Genomic DNA, 17804 nt, shown 5'->3' with positions numbered 1-17804 from the left:
TTACGCTTATTGTTGTGATGAAGAAATTACTGTGCTGTAAAATATTGTTGTGCTACGGAAAAGGCTGTCTCATTGTAGCTATACCACAAAAGTTACTACTAAAAAATATTTTGTTTCCAGAAAGATTCAGAAAAAACTGTGCCGATATAAAACAGATACACCGCAAAAGCAACATTGTAAATTCTCACTCATTAATAACGTCGTGATAAACTCGTGTAGCTGTCACATTAACTAACCACTGTGTCATCTGGTATCTCTCAGAAAGTACTTTAATTCAGAATGTATTTTCAAGTAAACCAAAATGTTGCATTAAAATCTCATTAGCAGTACTAGTAAATGTTCTAAGTATGTGAGCCTTATAGTCATTACGTAATCGTGCAACTAACAAACAAGAATGCACACACACAATAACACTGTGTCGTCTGTTCGCAATAACAATGCATTCGTAATTTCTGTTTAAATAAGTTCTCTTGGTTCTTGACTGGATATTAAACTTCAAACATTGTTGCATGTTAACAGTTTCTCAGTGTGACAAATTGTACAAGTAGCGTGAAGTGAAAATTGCAAAGACTAAGTTAAAAAGCAGATTATCTGTCAATAAACGGTTTTACATGTGAAATGTGGTGTAAACCTTTGCTCTTCCTAGTATGCAGAATTTCAACTTGAATGCAATTATCATGCGGTATTCGTCCGTAAAGAATACTGGAATTTTGCTCAAGGTTAGCGTCAATGTTATTTTCCCCTGAGCCAGCGGGCACAGGTGGCTGCCTGCGGTGCGAGTCATTGTCTGTTTCTTTGTTGGCGCGCGTCGTTATTGGGATTTGGAGACCTAACTTCCACAAATTCATCATGACGAGAGTGCTCTGCTCTGTTTAAATCTCGCCAGTTCTGATGCAATTCAGGTCTGTCATTACGATCATATCGTCTGTCGTCATGTCGGTAGATTCGATAGTTTCTTTCTTGTCGGTCACGTGGTGGAGAATTTCTCCCTGAATCGTAACTGCGCGCTGGACCGTTGCGTCTAAAGTTATTCTGTCTCCCTTGATAATAATTATTTTGGTTCCCATATTGCCTGTTTCTCTGATCGTCTCTGTGATAGTCATTACTGCGGAGAGGTGATCTTTCCCTGTAATTATTACTACTCTGCCAACGGTTGTCATACGGGTGGTGTCTATTTTGGTCACGATTTGTGTGGTGAGAATAGCCTTGTCGCGTCCAGTTATCGTTTCTGTCGTCACGGAATTGTGACGGATGTGACCTGTAGTGATTGTTTTCCTGTTTTCGCATCCCGCGACTGTCTGTGTCAATTTCTAATTCTTGTAACAGTCCCTGAAATGCTTCAATGTCGTCTTTGCAACGTCCTGCTAAAATAATATGTCGTAAATGTTCAGGCAGTTTGATTAAGCAAATGCGGATGAGTTCTGAGGGGCTGTATGGGTTTGACAGGTATTGATTCTTGTGCAACATGTCTTCAAAATATTTCACAAGACTGGAAAATTCAGATTGTTCGAAGTGTTTCATCAATATGATGCTATGTTTTACTCGGTCTTGTGTAGCTTGAGACCAATATGCTGAGAGGAAGGCATGATAAAAATCTCCTTCACTGTGACAATCGTGAATGACCGATCGCATTCTTACACCTGGTTCATTCTCTAAGTAGCCACACATAAATTCTAACCTGTGCTCCAATGACCAGTTGGGAGGGAAACAATGAGAGAATTGATGGAGCCACGCTTGTGGATGAATGTCGTTGGCAGAATTCTTAAACGTTTTGAATTTACGTGTAGTAATGAACAGCTTATAGTCAAAATCATCGTGTCGGCGAGTAGCATATCGGTCATTGTTACGTCGTGTCGGCGGTTCCATCTCAAAATTCGGTGTACCTTGCCAATTTCTTTCATAATTACCGAAATGCCCTGTGTTATTATTTTGTGGCTTTTGCGTATTTCTAAGTTCCTCTTCCCGTGTTGGAGCGCGAGTGTCCTCTAAAATACGTAATTCTTGTATTACCTGTACTTCCCGGATTTCTCTTTGGTGTTGCGTATTAATTTGATTCTGATTTTGTTTGAATTTCCTAATTTGTTCGCACTCTTCTGTGTCATTAAAGACTACTGGTTTTGTGTCATTTAGATTATCATCTACCTTCATAGATAAATTATTTAGCTGTTCCGAAAGTTGAACTACTTTCTCTGATAATGAACTAATTTCCCCCATGTGTCTTTCTACTGTGTCCTTTAAGTTTTCCTGAGTTTTTGCAAGTTCCGTAACCGAATCGGTAGATGCAACTGAGTCCATTTTAGCTTGCAAGGTCTCATGATTTTCATGAACAGTAGTCTGCAGTTCTTTTATGGCTGCTTCGTGATTCTGTAACGCATACTCATGACGCGAAAAAATAGGTTGGAAATGCTCACAAATTTGTGTTTTTACGTCATTACAGACCTTTTGACATTTCGATTCGATGTTATGTAACTCAGTAGTTAAATCTTCACGTGTTTGTTCAAGTGTGGTGTCTAACTTCTGAAGCTTTTGCTGTGTTCGTCTCTGATTTTGTTCCATTGTGTCTAACTTCTGAAGATTTTGTTCCATTGTGTCTAACTTCTGAAGCTTTTGCTGTGTTTGTCTCTGATTTTGTTCCATTGTGTCTAACTTTTGTAGCCTTTGTCCCATTTGTTGCATTAACTGTAATAACAATGCACTGGTGTCTGAAACATGTTTCTCAGTGCTTTTCGGCAGTGAATTTGCACCGGCAACATTCACATTTTGACAAGCGGAAAATGTGTCTTGACTCATTTGAGAAAACGGTGAGGACGCAAAACCTGAATCTACAGTATTTGCAAAATTGTGTCCTATCATTTCGGATTCCTTAGGCGAGCTGTTGCCGACCGATCGATCGATAATGCTTCCCTGTTCACTACCTGTTTCACTGCCTACGCCATTGTTTGACGCCCGCTCCATTTCCCTATGCACAGTTACCAAATTACTACTTTGAATATTAGTTAATTCATTACATGGTGGGGCCAACACACTGCTTTCGTCTTCACTGTCATTTCTCAGTTTACTTTGGAGCCGAGTGTTACGTTTTTCACACGCCATTATTGTCACAATATTTCACACGATAACACAGAAAAGCACAATTTGAATAGCAAAAATAAGAGAACACATTAACATAGCACTGAAAATAATATGTAGTTAATTGCAAGCGCAGCTGCGAAATACTTGGTGCAAATCTACATGCATGCCACAACTGTTTTACAGTACAACAATGAAAGAGTGCAACTACAAAGGAGATTCTCTCTACAATTACGCGCTAGCAATAAACAGAAGCTACACTAAATACACAAACTACAAGAAAAAATCAGAAGATTGCAGTGAGGTATCCTAGGCTAAGTGTCGACATATGAAACGTCCCCTTAGAACAATTTATACAAGACTGTGCTTAACCTGACACACAATATTATCTAGCGCAACGCCATCTGACTTTCTAAAATCCCTACAAAAGAGTGGCCCTGACTAACATTAACCTATACCTTTCACAAATCACTTACCTCACAAAAATCTTCATTACTCTAACTACTGCAATACAGCGAGCGCCACTACTGCCAGCTAAATAAAAGATTCAAACTACGGAAGTCACTAACTACTGATAGGGATAGTTAGCAAATGAAAGATTTTAATAGAGAACAAACACTGTATTTACCTTAATAATCATAATATATATAGCAGTTCAATTTCAAAACTTCCGCCATCTCTCTCCCCACATCCACCACTGCTGGCGGCTCACCTCCAACTGCCCAACGCTACGCGCTGTTCACATCCAGCTCCCGCTGCCCAACACTACAATGGCAGACAACAATGCAAACTAGCCACAGACTGCACACAGCACTGCCAGTGATTTTCATACAGAGCGCTACGTGGCATTACCCATATAAAAATCTAAACAGCCTACTTACACAGTAACTTGGCTGGACCATTGCATAACACTAAATCTTTTTATGTTTTCTTCTCCATTTCAGTAATACAAATGCGGAACAAATTACCTTGTACCCTGTGTGTTATCTAATATCACTCTGCATTCAAGAGACAATTAAAACTTTATGTTTCGTCATCGACATATAACAACTGAGTCTTTGTGTTCAATAAAGAAACAGTGTATCTGTTACATTAGAAAGTATTTACATGTTTGCATCCCCTTCTATTTCTGTTTTCTTCTCCTCAAATAGTCTCCTGATTTTACCGTACAGTTTCGTGCTTTCCATATTGATAAATTCTGTCCTGTTGGCATACATTTATGTTATTTGTCGCTATTCGCATTCTGCAGAAAAGTAATGAGGAAACTGCTCTACTCCTTTTCCACATTTGTTACATTATGTCTTCACCACATCTATACATTTATAGCTTTGCAGTTTAACCATTTTCATAGCGTTACACTTTTAGCACCTTCATAGTTTTTACCTTTACCACTTTTATAAATTTACACCTTTAGCATCTGTATATTTTTCCGTCATTACCAACTTTATACCTTTACACTGTGAGCATCTTCAAAACATTACACTTTTATCACTTAATGCCTTTGCACTTTTACGACTTTTTACGTTTACCTTTTTACCACCTTTATAGCTTTAAAGCTTTACCAAATTAATTCTTAAAATTTCATATAGTCATTGCTATACATATTGTCATTGTTATATTTATAACTACTGTTACGTCCGTCCCCGGTAGTTGAGTGGTCAGCGCGACAGCATGTCAATCCTAAAGGCCCGGGTTCGATTCCCGGCTGGGTCGGAGATTTTCTCCGCTCAGGGAGTGTGTGCTGTGTTGTCCTAATCATCATCATTTCATCCCCATTGGCGTGCAGGTCAGCGAAGCGGCATCAAATCGGAAGACTTGCACCGAGCGAACGGTCTACCTGACGGGAGGCCCTCATCACACGACGACCGTTATTATTATCAACGATAATATCATCGTCAGTATAAATATATATTGCTGAGGTACCATAAAAATTTAGTATATACTCCCTGAAGAAGTCGGGTTAGGTAACAGAGGACCAGAAGACCCTAATATTGCCAGGTAAAACAAAGGAATTCGTGGTGAATAACCCAGCTTATTTCTTCGTAGTCTTTCAGCATCAACTGCTCGTTTGCATACAAGACTCAGGATATAGCTGCTGGCCTGGTGAAAGTTAATCTTGCACATTCTGATCTCAACGCTTTCTTTGGTGTCAGGTAGATGTGACGGACAAAATTTTCATTTCATGATACTTAATCATATGTTTGTTTATGAGGCTGTGTTCGGCAACATCAGACATGTCAGTGTCGCGTTCTTGAAGTTAGCGATGGTTCGCTGTGCATTATTCTGATGCAGGACGTCTAGACTGACCAAAGTAAATGCGATCGCATACACAAGGAATTTTATAAATTCCAGGCCCACTGATACATAGATTAATTTTTATTGGATGAGTCCCCTCTTTAATTTTCTTTGTTGTGGTAAAATTATTTGATTCCCTTGTCTCCCTAGGATTCTGCCTTTTTCACTCAAGATCCATACTTACAGTTCTTACCAAACTGTTGTCTTGAACCCATCACTTCACGACTTGCTGAACACTCGTTGCAATACAGACAAATGCCTCTGTGATCTCTTGGTATGTTTTCCCCATATTCGAGCTATGTCGAAGTCCGAAATATAGTGAAACGTTGCACATGCACATTCTCTGAACAAGGTGTTCACGGTGTAAGACTTTCCGTTTCTGTCAGTATGTTTATAACTGAAGAATATTTGGTTCTTTTCTTTAAGTGTTTTTATTCATAACCTGCCGAACTGTTCAGCTCTAGAAATTATACATTAAATACACTGACGAATAAAAATCACAACACCAAGAAGGAGTTGTGCGACATTAACGAAAGTTTTCAGGCGTGTTTCTGCATCTGAAAGATGATGTCTATTCAGATTTCGCACTAGCCGCATAATAGTGGCGCTAGTAGCGCCACTGTGAGGATGCAAACCAAGTTTGCTTTAAATACAGGCTGTAACGGTCGTGAGCGTTAGTTAACTTTGTGACTGGACGTGGTGAGTTCACATTATTCAAGAATGCCTTTATGGCTACAAAGATGCCATTATCATCCCACTGAGTTTGGACGAGATCATGTAATAGGGCTACGAGGAGTTGGACGTTCATTCTGCGATACTGCAGAAAAAAATTGGCAGGATTGTAGTCACTGGACATTATGCTGGCAGCGGTGATCCCGGGAATGTACTTTGACAAGAAGACTGGACTCCAAATGGCCACAAGGCACTAGCGAGAGGGAAGACAATCGCGACCAGCGTATGGAACTGGTGCATCGTACTGCATCTGCAGCAAAAATTTCAGCAACACTTGGAAATACAATGACATAACAACCCGTTACAAATCGGTTACTTCAACGATGCCACGAACCATACGCCATGTACTGAGCATTCCCATGACGCCAAACGCCGGCCGGTGTGGCGCTTCAGTCTGGAACTGCGTGACAGCTACGGTCGCAGGTTCGAATCCTGCCTCGGGCATGGATGTGTGTGATGTCCTTAGGTTAGTTAGGTTTAAGCAGTTCTAAGTTCTAGGGGACTGATGTCCTCGGATGTTAAGTTCCATAGTGCTCAGTGCCATTTGAACCATCTGACGCCAAACCATCTCCATTTGTGACTTCAGCAGTGTCAATCGAGAGCCCATTTGGAGGCATGATGAAGGTCTCTTGCGTTTTGTGATGAAAGCTGGTACAGCCTCGATGACAGTGGTGGCTGTTTCTTGGTTATGAGGCGAGCTAAGGGCCTGAAACCAACTTGTCTGCATGCTAGAAACATTGTACCTACTCCTGGAGCTATGATCTGGAGTACGATTTCCTACCCTCTCGTGATTATCCCATGCATCCTTATTGCAAATTTGTACTTCAGTCTGGTGTTTCAACCTGTTGTGCTGCCGTTCTTGAACATCATTCCAGAGGGTGTTTTTGAACAGGATAACGCTTGCCCACACGTGACTGTTGTAACCTGTCATGCTGTACAGAGTATCGACATGTTGGCTTGACCTGCTCAATCACCAGGTCTGTCTCCAGTCGAGCACATATCGACATCTTCGGAACGGAACACCAGCATCATCTATAAACAGGATTAACTGTCTCTGTATTGACTGAGAAAGCGAAACGGACATGGAACTCCATCCCACAAACTGACATCCGATACCTATACAACAAAATGACTCACTTTTGCCAGCTTGCATTCAAAATTCTGACGGTGACACCTGTGATTAATGTATCAACATTTTGCATTTACAATGGCTTTTCTCCCACTTACATTAAACTGTCAACTTGCAGTGTTACTCATTTAAGTATGTTACCTAGGAAAAGATATCGTCGAAATTTCATTACTCTACATTAATTATTTTTTGGTGTTTAGATTTTCTTGTTCTGTTAGTGTATTAGGTGTGGAGTGAGTTTCATTCATGGTGTGTCGACTTTGCGAATACGTATTGCACTGTAAACTGATGATTAATTGTGAAAATTCTGTGTTGTGCTAGGTATACTGATTGCAAACTGTGATGTCTGAAGCTGAAATAAGTGGCTATCATGACAGACCAAATATCATTCGCTCTTGAGGAATGAGTTGCTAGACTTAAGTGATATGGCTGTGAGAAAGATTCTAATCCATGCATGTGAATAATGCAGCCAAGAAAATTAACTTTTCAGAACATAAGCCAAATTCCATAAGCAGTGTGTTACTTTAAGTAGTAGAGTATCATGCATTTCCTCAATATGTAAATGTTGCCTAGTTCCTGTACCCTACAGCATTCCTTGAACAATACACCACTATAGTGATAGAAGAAGAAGAAGATCACCATAAATTAAATGTACGTGACTTAGATGGCACTTGGTTAGCATTCTCATCACCTACCTGTTCAATGCACAGAGAGGAGTATAAATCTTGCATATAAAATGGCAGTTAAATTGTTGCTGTTCACTTAACAGTGTCAGGTGCTGAGACATATAGGAGTCAGTGAAATAAGGAAGACAGATGTAGCAGTGCATTCTCTTTTATTTCAAGTATTTTGCCTCCCAAAGTTAGGAGCCAGTGATGGAACAGTACGCCAGCCACAACCAGTCGAGTCTCACGATGGCAACCTGAGCCAGGCTGGAGGTGGCGCCACCCACACTGCAGTATCCACCACCCACATGGCAGCCAGCGGCTGGACCTGTGCCTAGGTGATGGAGTCGGCTAGCCCAAAACCTTAGGGGGTGTGTCGCTTCCAGATGCCATGGTAGCCACCACCCAGCCCAGCGGCCTGCGCCTGTGCCTGTGCCTGGCTGAGTGCAGCTCCGCCCCCACCGTAGTATCCACCCCCAAGCCCAGCAGCCTGAGCCTGGGCCTGTGCCTGGGCAGCAGACTCACCCAGCCCCAAGCCGTAGAGGGCATGTCTCTTCCAGATGCCGTGGTAGCCACCACCCAGCCCAGCAGCCTGTGCCTGTGCCTGTGCCTGGCTCAGTGCAGCTCCACCCCCACCGTAGTATCCACCCCCGAGCCCAGCGGCCTGTGCCTGGGCCTGTGCCTGGGCAGCAGAATCAGCCAACCCCAAGCCGTAGAGGGCGTGTCGCTTCCAGATGCCGTGGTAGCCGCTGCCCAGCCCAGCAGCCTGCGCTTGTGCCTGTGCTTGGCTTAGTGCAGCCCCACCCCCACCATAGTATCCACCCCCGAGCCCGGCAGCCTGAGCCTGGGCCTGTGCCTGGGCAGCAGACTCACCCAGCCCCAAGCCGTAGAGGGCGTGTCTCTTCCAGATGCCGTGGTAGCCACCACCCAGCCCAGCAGCCTGCGCCTGTGCCTGTGCCTGGCTCAGTGCAGCTCCACCCCCACCGTAGTATCCACCCCCAAGCCCAGCGGCCTGTGCCTGGGCCTGTGCCTGGGCAGCAGAATCAGCCAACCCCAAGCCATAGAGGGCGTGTCTCTTCCAGATGCCGTGGTAGCCACTACCCAGCCCAGCAGCCTGTGCCTGTGCCTGTGCCTGGCTCAGTGCAGCTCCACCCCCACCGTAGTATCCACCCCCGAGCCCAGCGGCCTGGGCCTGGGCCTGCGCCTGGGCGGCAGAATCAGCCAGCCCTAAGCCGTAGAGGGCGTGTCGCTTTGAAATGCTGACACCCTCATGATCTGCTTTATCCAGTGCTCCAGCTGTAAATAGAGATTTACATATTACACATTTGATTAGTTTTTCTCTTTACATCTATAACTTTTTGTACAATAATCATGTTTGAGTTGCACTAATAGATGCAAATAATTGTGGAAACATAATAAATATGTACCAGGTGATCAAAAAGTCAGCATAAATTTGAAAACTTAATAAACCACGGAATAATGTAGATAGAGAGGTAAAAGTGACACACATGCTTGGAATGACATGGGGTTTTATTAGATCCAAAAAAGTTCACAGAATGTCCTACAGATGGCGCTGGACAGCAAAACGTCAGTGGTTAAAATGGTTCAAATGCTCTGAGCAGTATGGGACTTAACATCTGTGGTCATTAGTCCCCTAGAACTACTTAAACCTAACTAACCTAAGGACATCAGACACAGCCATGCCCGTGTCAGGATTCTAACCAGCGACCGTAGCGGTCGCGCGGCTCCAGACTGAAGCGCCTAGAACCGCACGACCACACCGGCCGGCCAAAACGCCAGGGACTGCGCATGACAATTGTGTATAAAAGGAGCTGTAATGAGAGAGAGAATCAGATGCGCGAGCAGGCACAGCATGTTGACGTCACTTGAAAAGGCGCTTTTAGTGAAGCTGTATTATCAGAATGAGGAATGTGCTAGTTCAGCGTTACGATCCTGTTTCCATAGGAAGGGGATTCGAACGGGTAAAGGTCCGTTGTGACGAGAATGATTTCGAAGTTCGAAGCCACGGGTTGTTTACACGATAGACCCCGTAGTGGCCGACCGAGCACAAGGCGTAATGCTGCTGAGACAGTTCAGGAAGAAATGGAGACTGTAGCGGGTTCGTCTATGCACGGGGAAGTCAGCGCTCGTGCAGTCGCACCGGCATTCCATACACTACTGTTTGGTTGGCACTGAGGCGTACCCTCCGATGCTATCCGTACAAAACGCATCGGCATCATGAACTGTTACCTTGCGATTCAGTGAAGCGGAGGGCATTTGCGGTGTGGGCGTTTCAAAAGATGGCGGAAGATGACAATTGGTTGAGTAACGTGTTGTGGACCGACGAAGCTCATTTCACGCTCCGAGGGTCTGTCAACGCCCACAACTGCAGAATTTGGGCTACCGAAAATTCTAGATCTGTCGTGGAAACTCCATTGCACGACGAGAAAGTCACAGTATGAGTTGGATTTACCACATCTACCGTTATCGGGCCGTTTATCTTCGAGGAAATACGTGACTCTGGTTTTGTAACTGCGTGACGGGTGAGAGATACGCCTATATGTTACAGAATCGCATCATCTCCAGCCTGGCTGATAAACACCTGCTGGAACGTACGATGTTTATGCAGGATGGCGCTCCACCCCATATTGCTAGACGCGTGAAAGATCTCTTGCGCACGTCGTTTGGTGATGATCGTGTGCTCAGCCGCCACTTTCGTCATGCTTGGCCTCCCAGGTCCCCAGACCTCAGTCCGTGCGATTATTGGCTTTGGGGTTACCCGAAGTCGCAAGTGTATCGTGATCGACCAACATCTCTAAGGATAGTGAAAGACAAAATTCGATGCCAATACCTCCCATAACTCCGGACATGCTTTACAGTGCTGTTCACAACATTATTCCTCGACTACAGCTATTGTTGAGGAATGTTGGTGGACATATTGAGCATTTCCTGTAAAGAACATCATCTTTATTTTGTCTTACTTTGTTATGCTAATTATTGCTATTCTGATCGACATTTTTTGAAACTTTTGTATTTTTTTGGTTCTAATAAAACCCCATGTCATTCCAAGCATGTGTGTCAATTTGTACCTCTCTATCTACATTATTCCGTGATTTATTCAGTTTTCAAATTATACTCACTTTTTGATCAGCCGGTATTCATTAGCTATTTATTTTCTTGTGAGACTTTTCGGTTTTGCTTGTCATCAGATTAATAAGCATAAATTGCAGAAATTAAATACTTCTTTTACCTCCATTGCCAAGCTATATTTATAACAGACACTGCGTTTAATCTGTATGAAAGTGCTGCAGTCATTAATTTCGCCTTACATTATTAAGCACATGCTATGTAATTAAAAAAAACCAGCACTTAAACAGTGCTTTACTACAAGTGGTCCTGTTGGAGATGTTACACTGGTGTCTGCAGGGAAAACACTTCTGGTTAAGGAGTCGTTGAAGATAAATGTTATAGAGCGCAGTAGTGGGTGAAAAATAAGCTCCATCGTTGGAACTGTAATGTCATCGTGTCCAGTAGATGCTGATCCGATACACATGATCGCTTTCCTGACGGTACTGCAAGTAACATGTTTCAAGTAGAGTTTTTCATGGCTACAGTCATTTACCCCCGTGAAGTATTCAATGAATCTCTGTTTCGTTTGTGGTTAAATTGTGTTTGTAGGTAATGTGAAGTTCAGTTCTTCGGCCGGGACAGTCGGATCAGCTGCAGCTTTTACTTTGTCTATGTCAAGACTATGGACGTTTTCTCCATAGGACAGTCGGACTATTTCTATTGTCAGATAATGTGTGGGGCATGCCTGAATTTTGTATTTCTCACAGCCTGACTGACTGTTCGACTTGTGCTTGTAAGCAATATGATTTTCAGGGCTCACTTCAGTTCGTATGCCTGATAGGCAGCGTCCGTGAAGTTCATGAGCTATTTTAGTTTTTTAGTTAGCCAAGGTGCAGGTAACCTTCTTATTTTTCAGGTAGAAATATTTAAGAAAATCTTGTAACAAAGTATTACAGAAGGACAGTGATGGACTTGTATTTATATCACATTTGCATATTAACGTAGGCGAACACAGAGATCATTGGTTTCGATGTAAAATTTCCCTGCTTGGTTATAGGTAAGAAGTTATATTCGTAAACGATGATTTGTGTCTTCCCGAGTTTTAAGCTGGATGACCTGTGCCCGTCTGTCTGGCGCAATATTTGGTTGACACGCCTCACTAACATTATCAGGTGTTCCTGACGTATGGACGTACAGTGCACAAGGAGCACGTGGTGATTATTGGGGAGCTATGTCGACGACAGGATAATCAGGCTGAAAACGCGACCGGACTCTAATAGTCATCATCAACGCTAGAAGGACAGGAAAAATTGTAACTTTGTAAATATGAGCATTAGTTACGGGCCGAGCGTTTTAAATTAAAACACAGGCCTTGATGATAATGAACTGCAACACTATCTAAATATTACGTTGGTACGTAAGTTCGTAATGTTTTTACGTAAGACAGATATACATAAGGGAGACATTAGTCATCAGTAACATATTACCCTTCATTTCCAACGCTGGGATAAATTTTAGATTCCTCGACTGCAGAAATCACGTGGTTTTGAGGCAAAGAACTTGTCGAGCCATGTTCGTAGAGCATTCCTATCCGCAAAGAAAGTTCTTGAAGGCTGTTCGACAAAGAGCGCAAAAAGTGAAAATTTGAGGACCCATGATCAGGTGGATAAGGTGGATGCGGAATGACTTCCCAACCTAAGTTCTGTATAGTGATTTTTGTCGGTTCAGCAGAATGCGGGTTGCGTTATCGTGGAGTAGCACCACTTCACGCAGCTTTTCTGATCGTTGCTCTCGGACTGCGTCTGAAAGACGTCTCAGCTGTTGACAGTAATGTCAGAATCTATATCTACATCTACATCTACATGGTTACTCTGCAATTCACACTTAAGTGCCAGGCAGAGGGCTCATCGAACCATTTTCATACTACTTCTCTACCATTCCACTCTCGAATGGCGCGTGGGATAAAGGAACACCTAAATCTTTCCGTTCGATTTCTTATTTCTCTTATTTTATTATGATGACCATTTCTCCCTACGTGTCAACAAAATATTTTCGCATTCTGAAGAGAAAGTTGGCGATTGAAATTTCGTAAATAGATCTCACCGCCTTTGTTTCAGTGACTGCCACCCCATCTCGCGTGTCGTATCAGTGACACTCTCACTCCTATTGCCCGATAACACGAAACGAGCTGCCCTTTTTTGCACGTTTTCGATGTCTTCCGTCAATCCTACCTGGTAAGGATGCCATACCGCACAGCAATATCCCACCAGAGTACGGATAATTGTAATGTAGGCTATCTCTTTAGTGGGTTTGTCGCATCTTCTAAGTGTTCTGCCTACAAAGCGCAGTCTTTCTTTCGACTTCCCCACAATATTATCTATGTGGTCTTTCCAATTTAATTTGCTCGTAATTGTAATTGAATTGATTTGTGCGATTTATCGTATACCCAAAATTTATCGGATTTCTTTTAGTACCCATGTGGATGACCTCGCACTTTTCTTTGTTTAGTGCCAATTGCCACTTTTCGCACCATACAGAAATTCTCTTTAGATCATTTTGTAATTGGCATTGATCGTCTGATAATTCTACTAGGCGGTAAATTACAGCGTCATCTGCAATCTAAGGGGGCTGCTAGGGTTATCACCTACATCATTTATGTAAATCAGGAACAGCAGAGGGCCTATGATACTACCTTGCGGAACGCCAGATATCACTTCTGTTCTACTCGATGATTTACCGTCTATCACTACGAACTGTGAAATCTCTGAGAGGAAATCACGAATCCAGACACACAAGTGAGACGATGCTCCATATGCACGCAATTTTATTAATAGTCGCTTGTGAGGCACGGTATCAAAAGCCTTCTGGATATCTAGGAATATGGAATCGATATGAGATCCCTTGTCAGCAGCACTCATTACTTCACGGGAATAAAGAAATAGCTGTGTTGCACAAGAACGATATTTTCTGAATCCGTGTTGGTTATGTATCAGTAAGTCGTTTTCTTCAAGGTTATTCATAATGTTCGAGTACAGTATATGCTCCAAAATCCTACTGCAAATTGAGGTCAGTGATATGGGTCTGTAATGCAATGGTTTACTCCTATTTCCTTTCTAGAATATTAGTGTGATGTCCGCCGCGGTAGCTGAGTGGTCAGCGTGACAGACTGTCAATCCTAAGGGCCCGGGTTCGATTCCCGGCTGGGTCGGAGATTTTCTCCGCTCAGGGACTGGGTGTTGTGTTGTCCTAATCATCATCATTTCATCCCCATCGACACGCAGGTCGCCGAAGTGGCGTCAAATCGAAAGACCTGCACCAGGCGAACGGTCTACCCGACGGGAGGCCCTAGCCACACGACATAGTGTGATCTGTGCTACTCTCCAGGCTCTTGTCAAGTGAGCGGTTGTATATGATTGCTAACAAAGGCACTATTGTGTCTGCATACTCTGGAAGGAACCTGACTGGTATACCATCTGGACCGGAAGGCTTGCCTTTCTTAAGTGATTTGAGCTTTTTCGCAACACCTACGGTATCTACTTTTATGTTACTCATGCTAACAGCTGTTCTGGTTTCGAATTCTGGAATATTTACGTCGTCTTCTTTTTTGAAGGAATTACGGAACACTTTATTTAGTAACTCCGCGTTAGTGGCACCATCATCGGTAACATTTCCATCGCTATTGCGCAGTGACGGTGTTGACTGTTTTTGCCACTGGTGTACTTTACATACGACCAGAATCTCTCTGGGTTTTCTACCATATTTTGAGACAATGTTTGATTGTGGAAACTATTAAATGGATCTCGCATTGACGTCTTCATTAATTTTAGAGCTTCCGTGAAACTAAGCCAGTCTTGGGGATTTTGCGTTCCTCTGAATTTGGCATGCTTTTTTCGTTGTTTCCGCAACAGTGTTCTGACGTGCTTCGTGTACCATGGTTTATCAGTCCCGTTTCTTATTAACTTATGTGGTATGAATGTATATTGCTGTCGATACTGTATCTTTGAATTTGAGCCATATCTGGTCTACACTTACATAATTAGCTTGGAAGGAATGGAGACTCTCTCTTAGGAAGGCATCAAGTGAATTTTTATCTGCTGATTTAAATAGATATATTTTGCGTTTATTTTTAGTGGTTTTGGTTGATATGGTTCTGAGCCTCGCTACAATGACCTTGTGTCACTAATCCCTGTATCCGTCATTACTCTCTCTGTTAGAGCAGGATTATTTGTGGCTAAGAGGTCAAGTGTGTTTTCGCAACCTTTTACAATTCGTGTGGGCTCATGAACTAATTGTTCAAAGTAATTCTCAGAGAAAGCATTATAACGATTTCGGAAGATCTTTTTTGTTTACCACCGACTTTGAACATGTACTTTCGCCAACAAATCGAGGGTAGATTGAAGTCTCCACCAATTATAACTCTATGAGTGGGGTACTTATTTGTAATGAGATACAAGTTTTCTTTCATATTAGTCGGGGGGTCGGTAGAAGGAGCTTATTATTACTTTGGTACGGGTGTTGAGTATAACCTCTACCCACAGTAATTCTCAGGAACTATTTCAACTTCACTATAAGATAAACTACTACCAAGAAACACACCACCACCTACTTTATTTAATCTATCCTTTCTGAACACGGTTTGCGCTTCTGTAAAAATTTCGGCAGAGTTTATCTCCGGCTTTAGCCAGCTTTCTGTTCCTACAACGATTTCAGCTTCAGGGCTTGAAGCTCTGGTACTTTCCCAACACAGCTACGACAATTTACAACTACAATACCGACTGTTGCTTGGTCGATTCTCGTCGTTTCTTTGCCCTGAACCCTTTGAGACTGGAGCCCTTTTTGATCTTTCCCGAGACTGTCTAACCTAAAAAAGCGCCCAGTTCACGCCACACAGCCCCTGCTACCCGTGTAGTCACCTCCTGTGTGTAGTGGACACCTGACCTATTAAGCGGAACCCGAAACCCTACCAGAATTACTTCCGAGAAGTAATTCGTAGTACACCACATCGTCGCTGTTCCACCAGATGCATAACGTTATCTTTTATGGATGCGCGCAGCTCTTTGTACGAGGATTTGCTGGTTTGTTTGCGCTCAACGATGGTAGAATGATCACACTTCTTCACATTTGCCAATTATTGAGTACACTGACGTGGACCATTGTAGATTAATGCATTTAAACGACCTTCATCAAATCCCGAAAGTCTGCCTGAACGTGGAGAGTCACTAATGTCAAAATGATCCTCCTTAAAACGAGAAAAACCATTTTATTGCCGTGCTCTGTCCAATGGCATTATCCCCTCTGTCGAGCTCAAACTTAAGAATATGTTCCCATTTGTCCACTTGGCACTTGATATTACAGCGTCCACAGCTCCACTCGCTATCTCCAAATAACAAACGCAAAAATGTTTCAAATGGCTCTGAGCGCTATGGGACTTAACGTCTGAGGTCATTAGTCCCCTAGAACTTAGAACTACTTAAACCTAACTAACCGAAGGACATCACACACACCCATACCCGAGGCAGGATTCGAACCTGCGACAGTAATAGTCGCGCGGTTCCCGACTGTAGTGCCTAGAACCGCTTGGCCACACTGGCCGGCTAACAAACACAAATAACAATAGTGAACTACAAATAAAAAATGTCGACCGATAAAAAAAACCTTAGCAACCGGAATAATAACCTCCAAGATAAAACCCCTATGAACTTGTGTACCAATCGAATATTATATTTGGACACTATAATGGAATATTTCCTTCAGAGAGAATTTAGTCTACATCTCATGCACCGGTATGTATATAATCTGTCGGAATATTCTCACCTAATGATATGCTTGCAATTTTATAGATTCTTTACCCAATCCAGTACTCGATTTGACGCTTGATGATTTTGTATGGCCATGTATCTCCGTAGTACTCGGCATTTCGAGTGAAAAATATTTATGTGAGTTAAATGAAAATGTACAGTTAGGATGAATTTGAAGAATTGAAAAAAAAAAAAAACCGAGAACCTGAAATTTTTTTTACAAGTCTCTAACTAAGTAAAATTGGATTCTCTAATCTTTAATTGGGAAACAGCCATCTTCAAATGTTGTTGCACCACTGCCCATCTCTGATATGATATGACATTTTTATTTATTGTATTAGATACTTCACGGAAAAGTCTTCGGAAGGAGCCATATTATCTCGGATGTTTGTTAATTAAATGTAAAGCCAGCTGATTCTTGCTTCTACGAATGATTAAGTGATTAATCTCCGAGTTGACCTCTATTTTAGCGACGTCTGCACGAATTAAACGTGGGACTAAGCCAATCACCCTGCAGTATTGCTCCAATATAGCGTAAGAAAATAAATAAACAAACGGAATTGCACACTTTGGCTGAATCTGGCTTTAAAGAGGATTAAGTTAGTAACGAATAAAGAATCATCTTAATTACTTTCTTTCTCCGGTTTATGATTCTAGTATTTTTGATTCCAATTTCACATCAAGCGTTAGTATACGCTACAAACTGCCAATAATGTTGATGCTTGGATATCTACTAAAGGTTCTGACAACTTCGTTGCAAGTGCATTAATATTAATGAACACTTCCGAATGTATTATGACGTATACCTCTAAAATTTCAGTACTGATCAGATATCTGCTTGATGGTCCCGTATGAGTAGACGTAATGATCGTCTGACAGCTTACCATGCACGGCGGCGACGGTGGCCAGGAGCAGCACGATGGACCTCATGGCTGCGGCTGTGGATGTGGTGGTCGAAGCGAACGCTGCTGGCCCTTATATTGGGGGCTCACGAGGAAGCTTAACGAGGAAATCGGCACGCGCTCCTCCATAATCACTTGGCTGGAG

General features: G+C 42.6%; 1 protein-coding gene across 1 annotated transcript; it reads right to left on the bottom strand.

The window, feature by feature from the left end:
* Positions 1–8254: 8254 nt before the first annotated feature.
* On the bottom strand, positions 8255–17687 carry LOC126122987 (uncharacterized). The gene is made up of 2 exons (XM_049915093.1): positions 17642–17687; positions 8255–9186 (listed from the first exon to the last, which is right to left on the bottom strand). Exons 1-2 carry the CDS (start codon positions 17685–17687, stop codon positions 8255–8257), a joined length of 978 nt encoding a protein of 325 aa, XP_049771050.1.
* Positions 17688–17804: the final 117 nt, after the last annotated feature.

Source organism: Schistocerca cancellata, chromosome 1, assembly GCF_023864275.1.
Source record: "Schistocerca cancellata isolate TAMUIC-IGC-003103 chromosome 1, iqSchCanc2.1, whole genome shotgun sequence".
NCBI lineage: Eukaryota > Metazoa > Arthropoda > Insecta > Orthoptera > Acrididae > Schistocerca > Schistocerca cancellata.
This window is presented reverse-complemented; position numbering and strand designations above follow the sequence as displayed.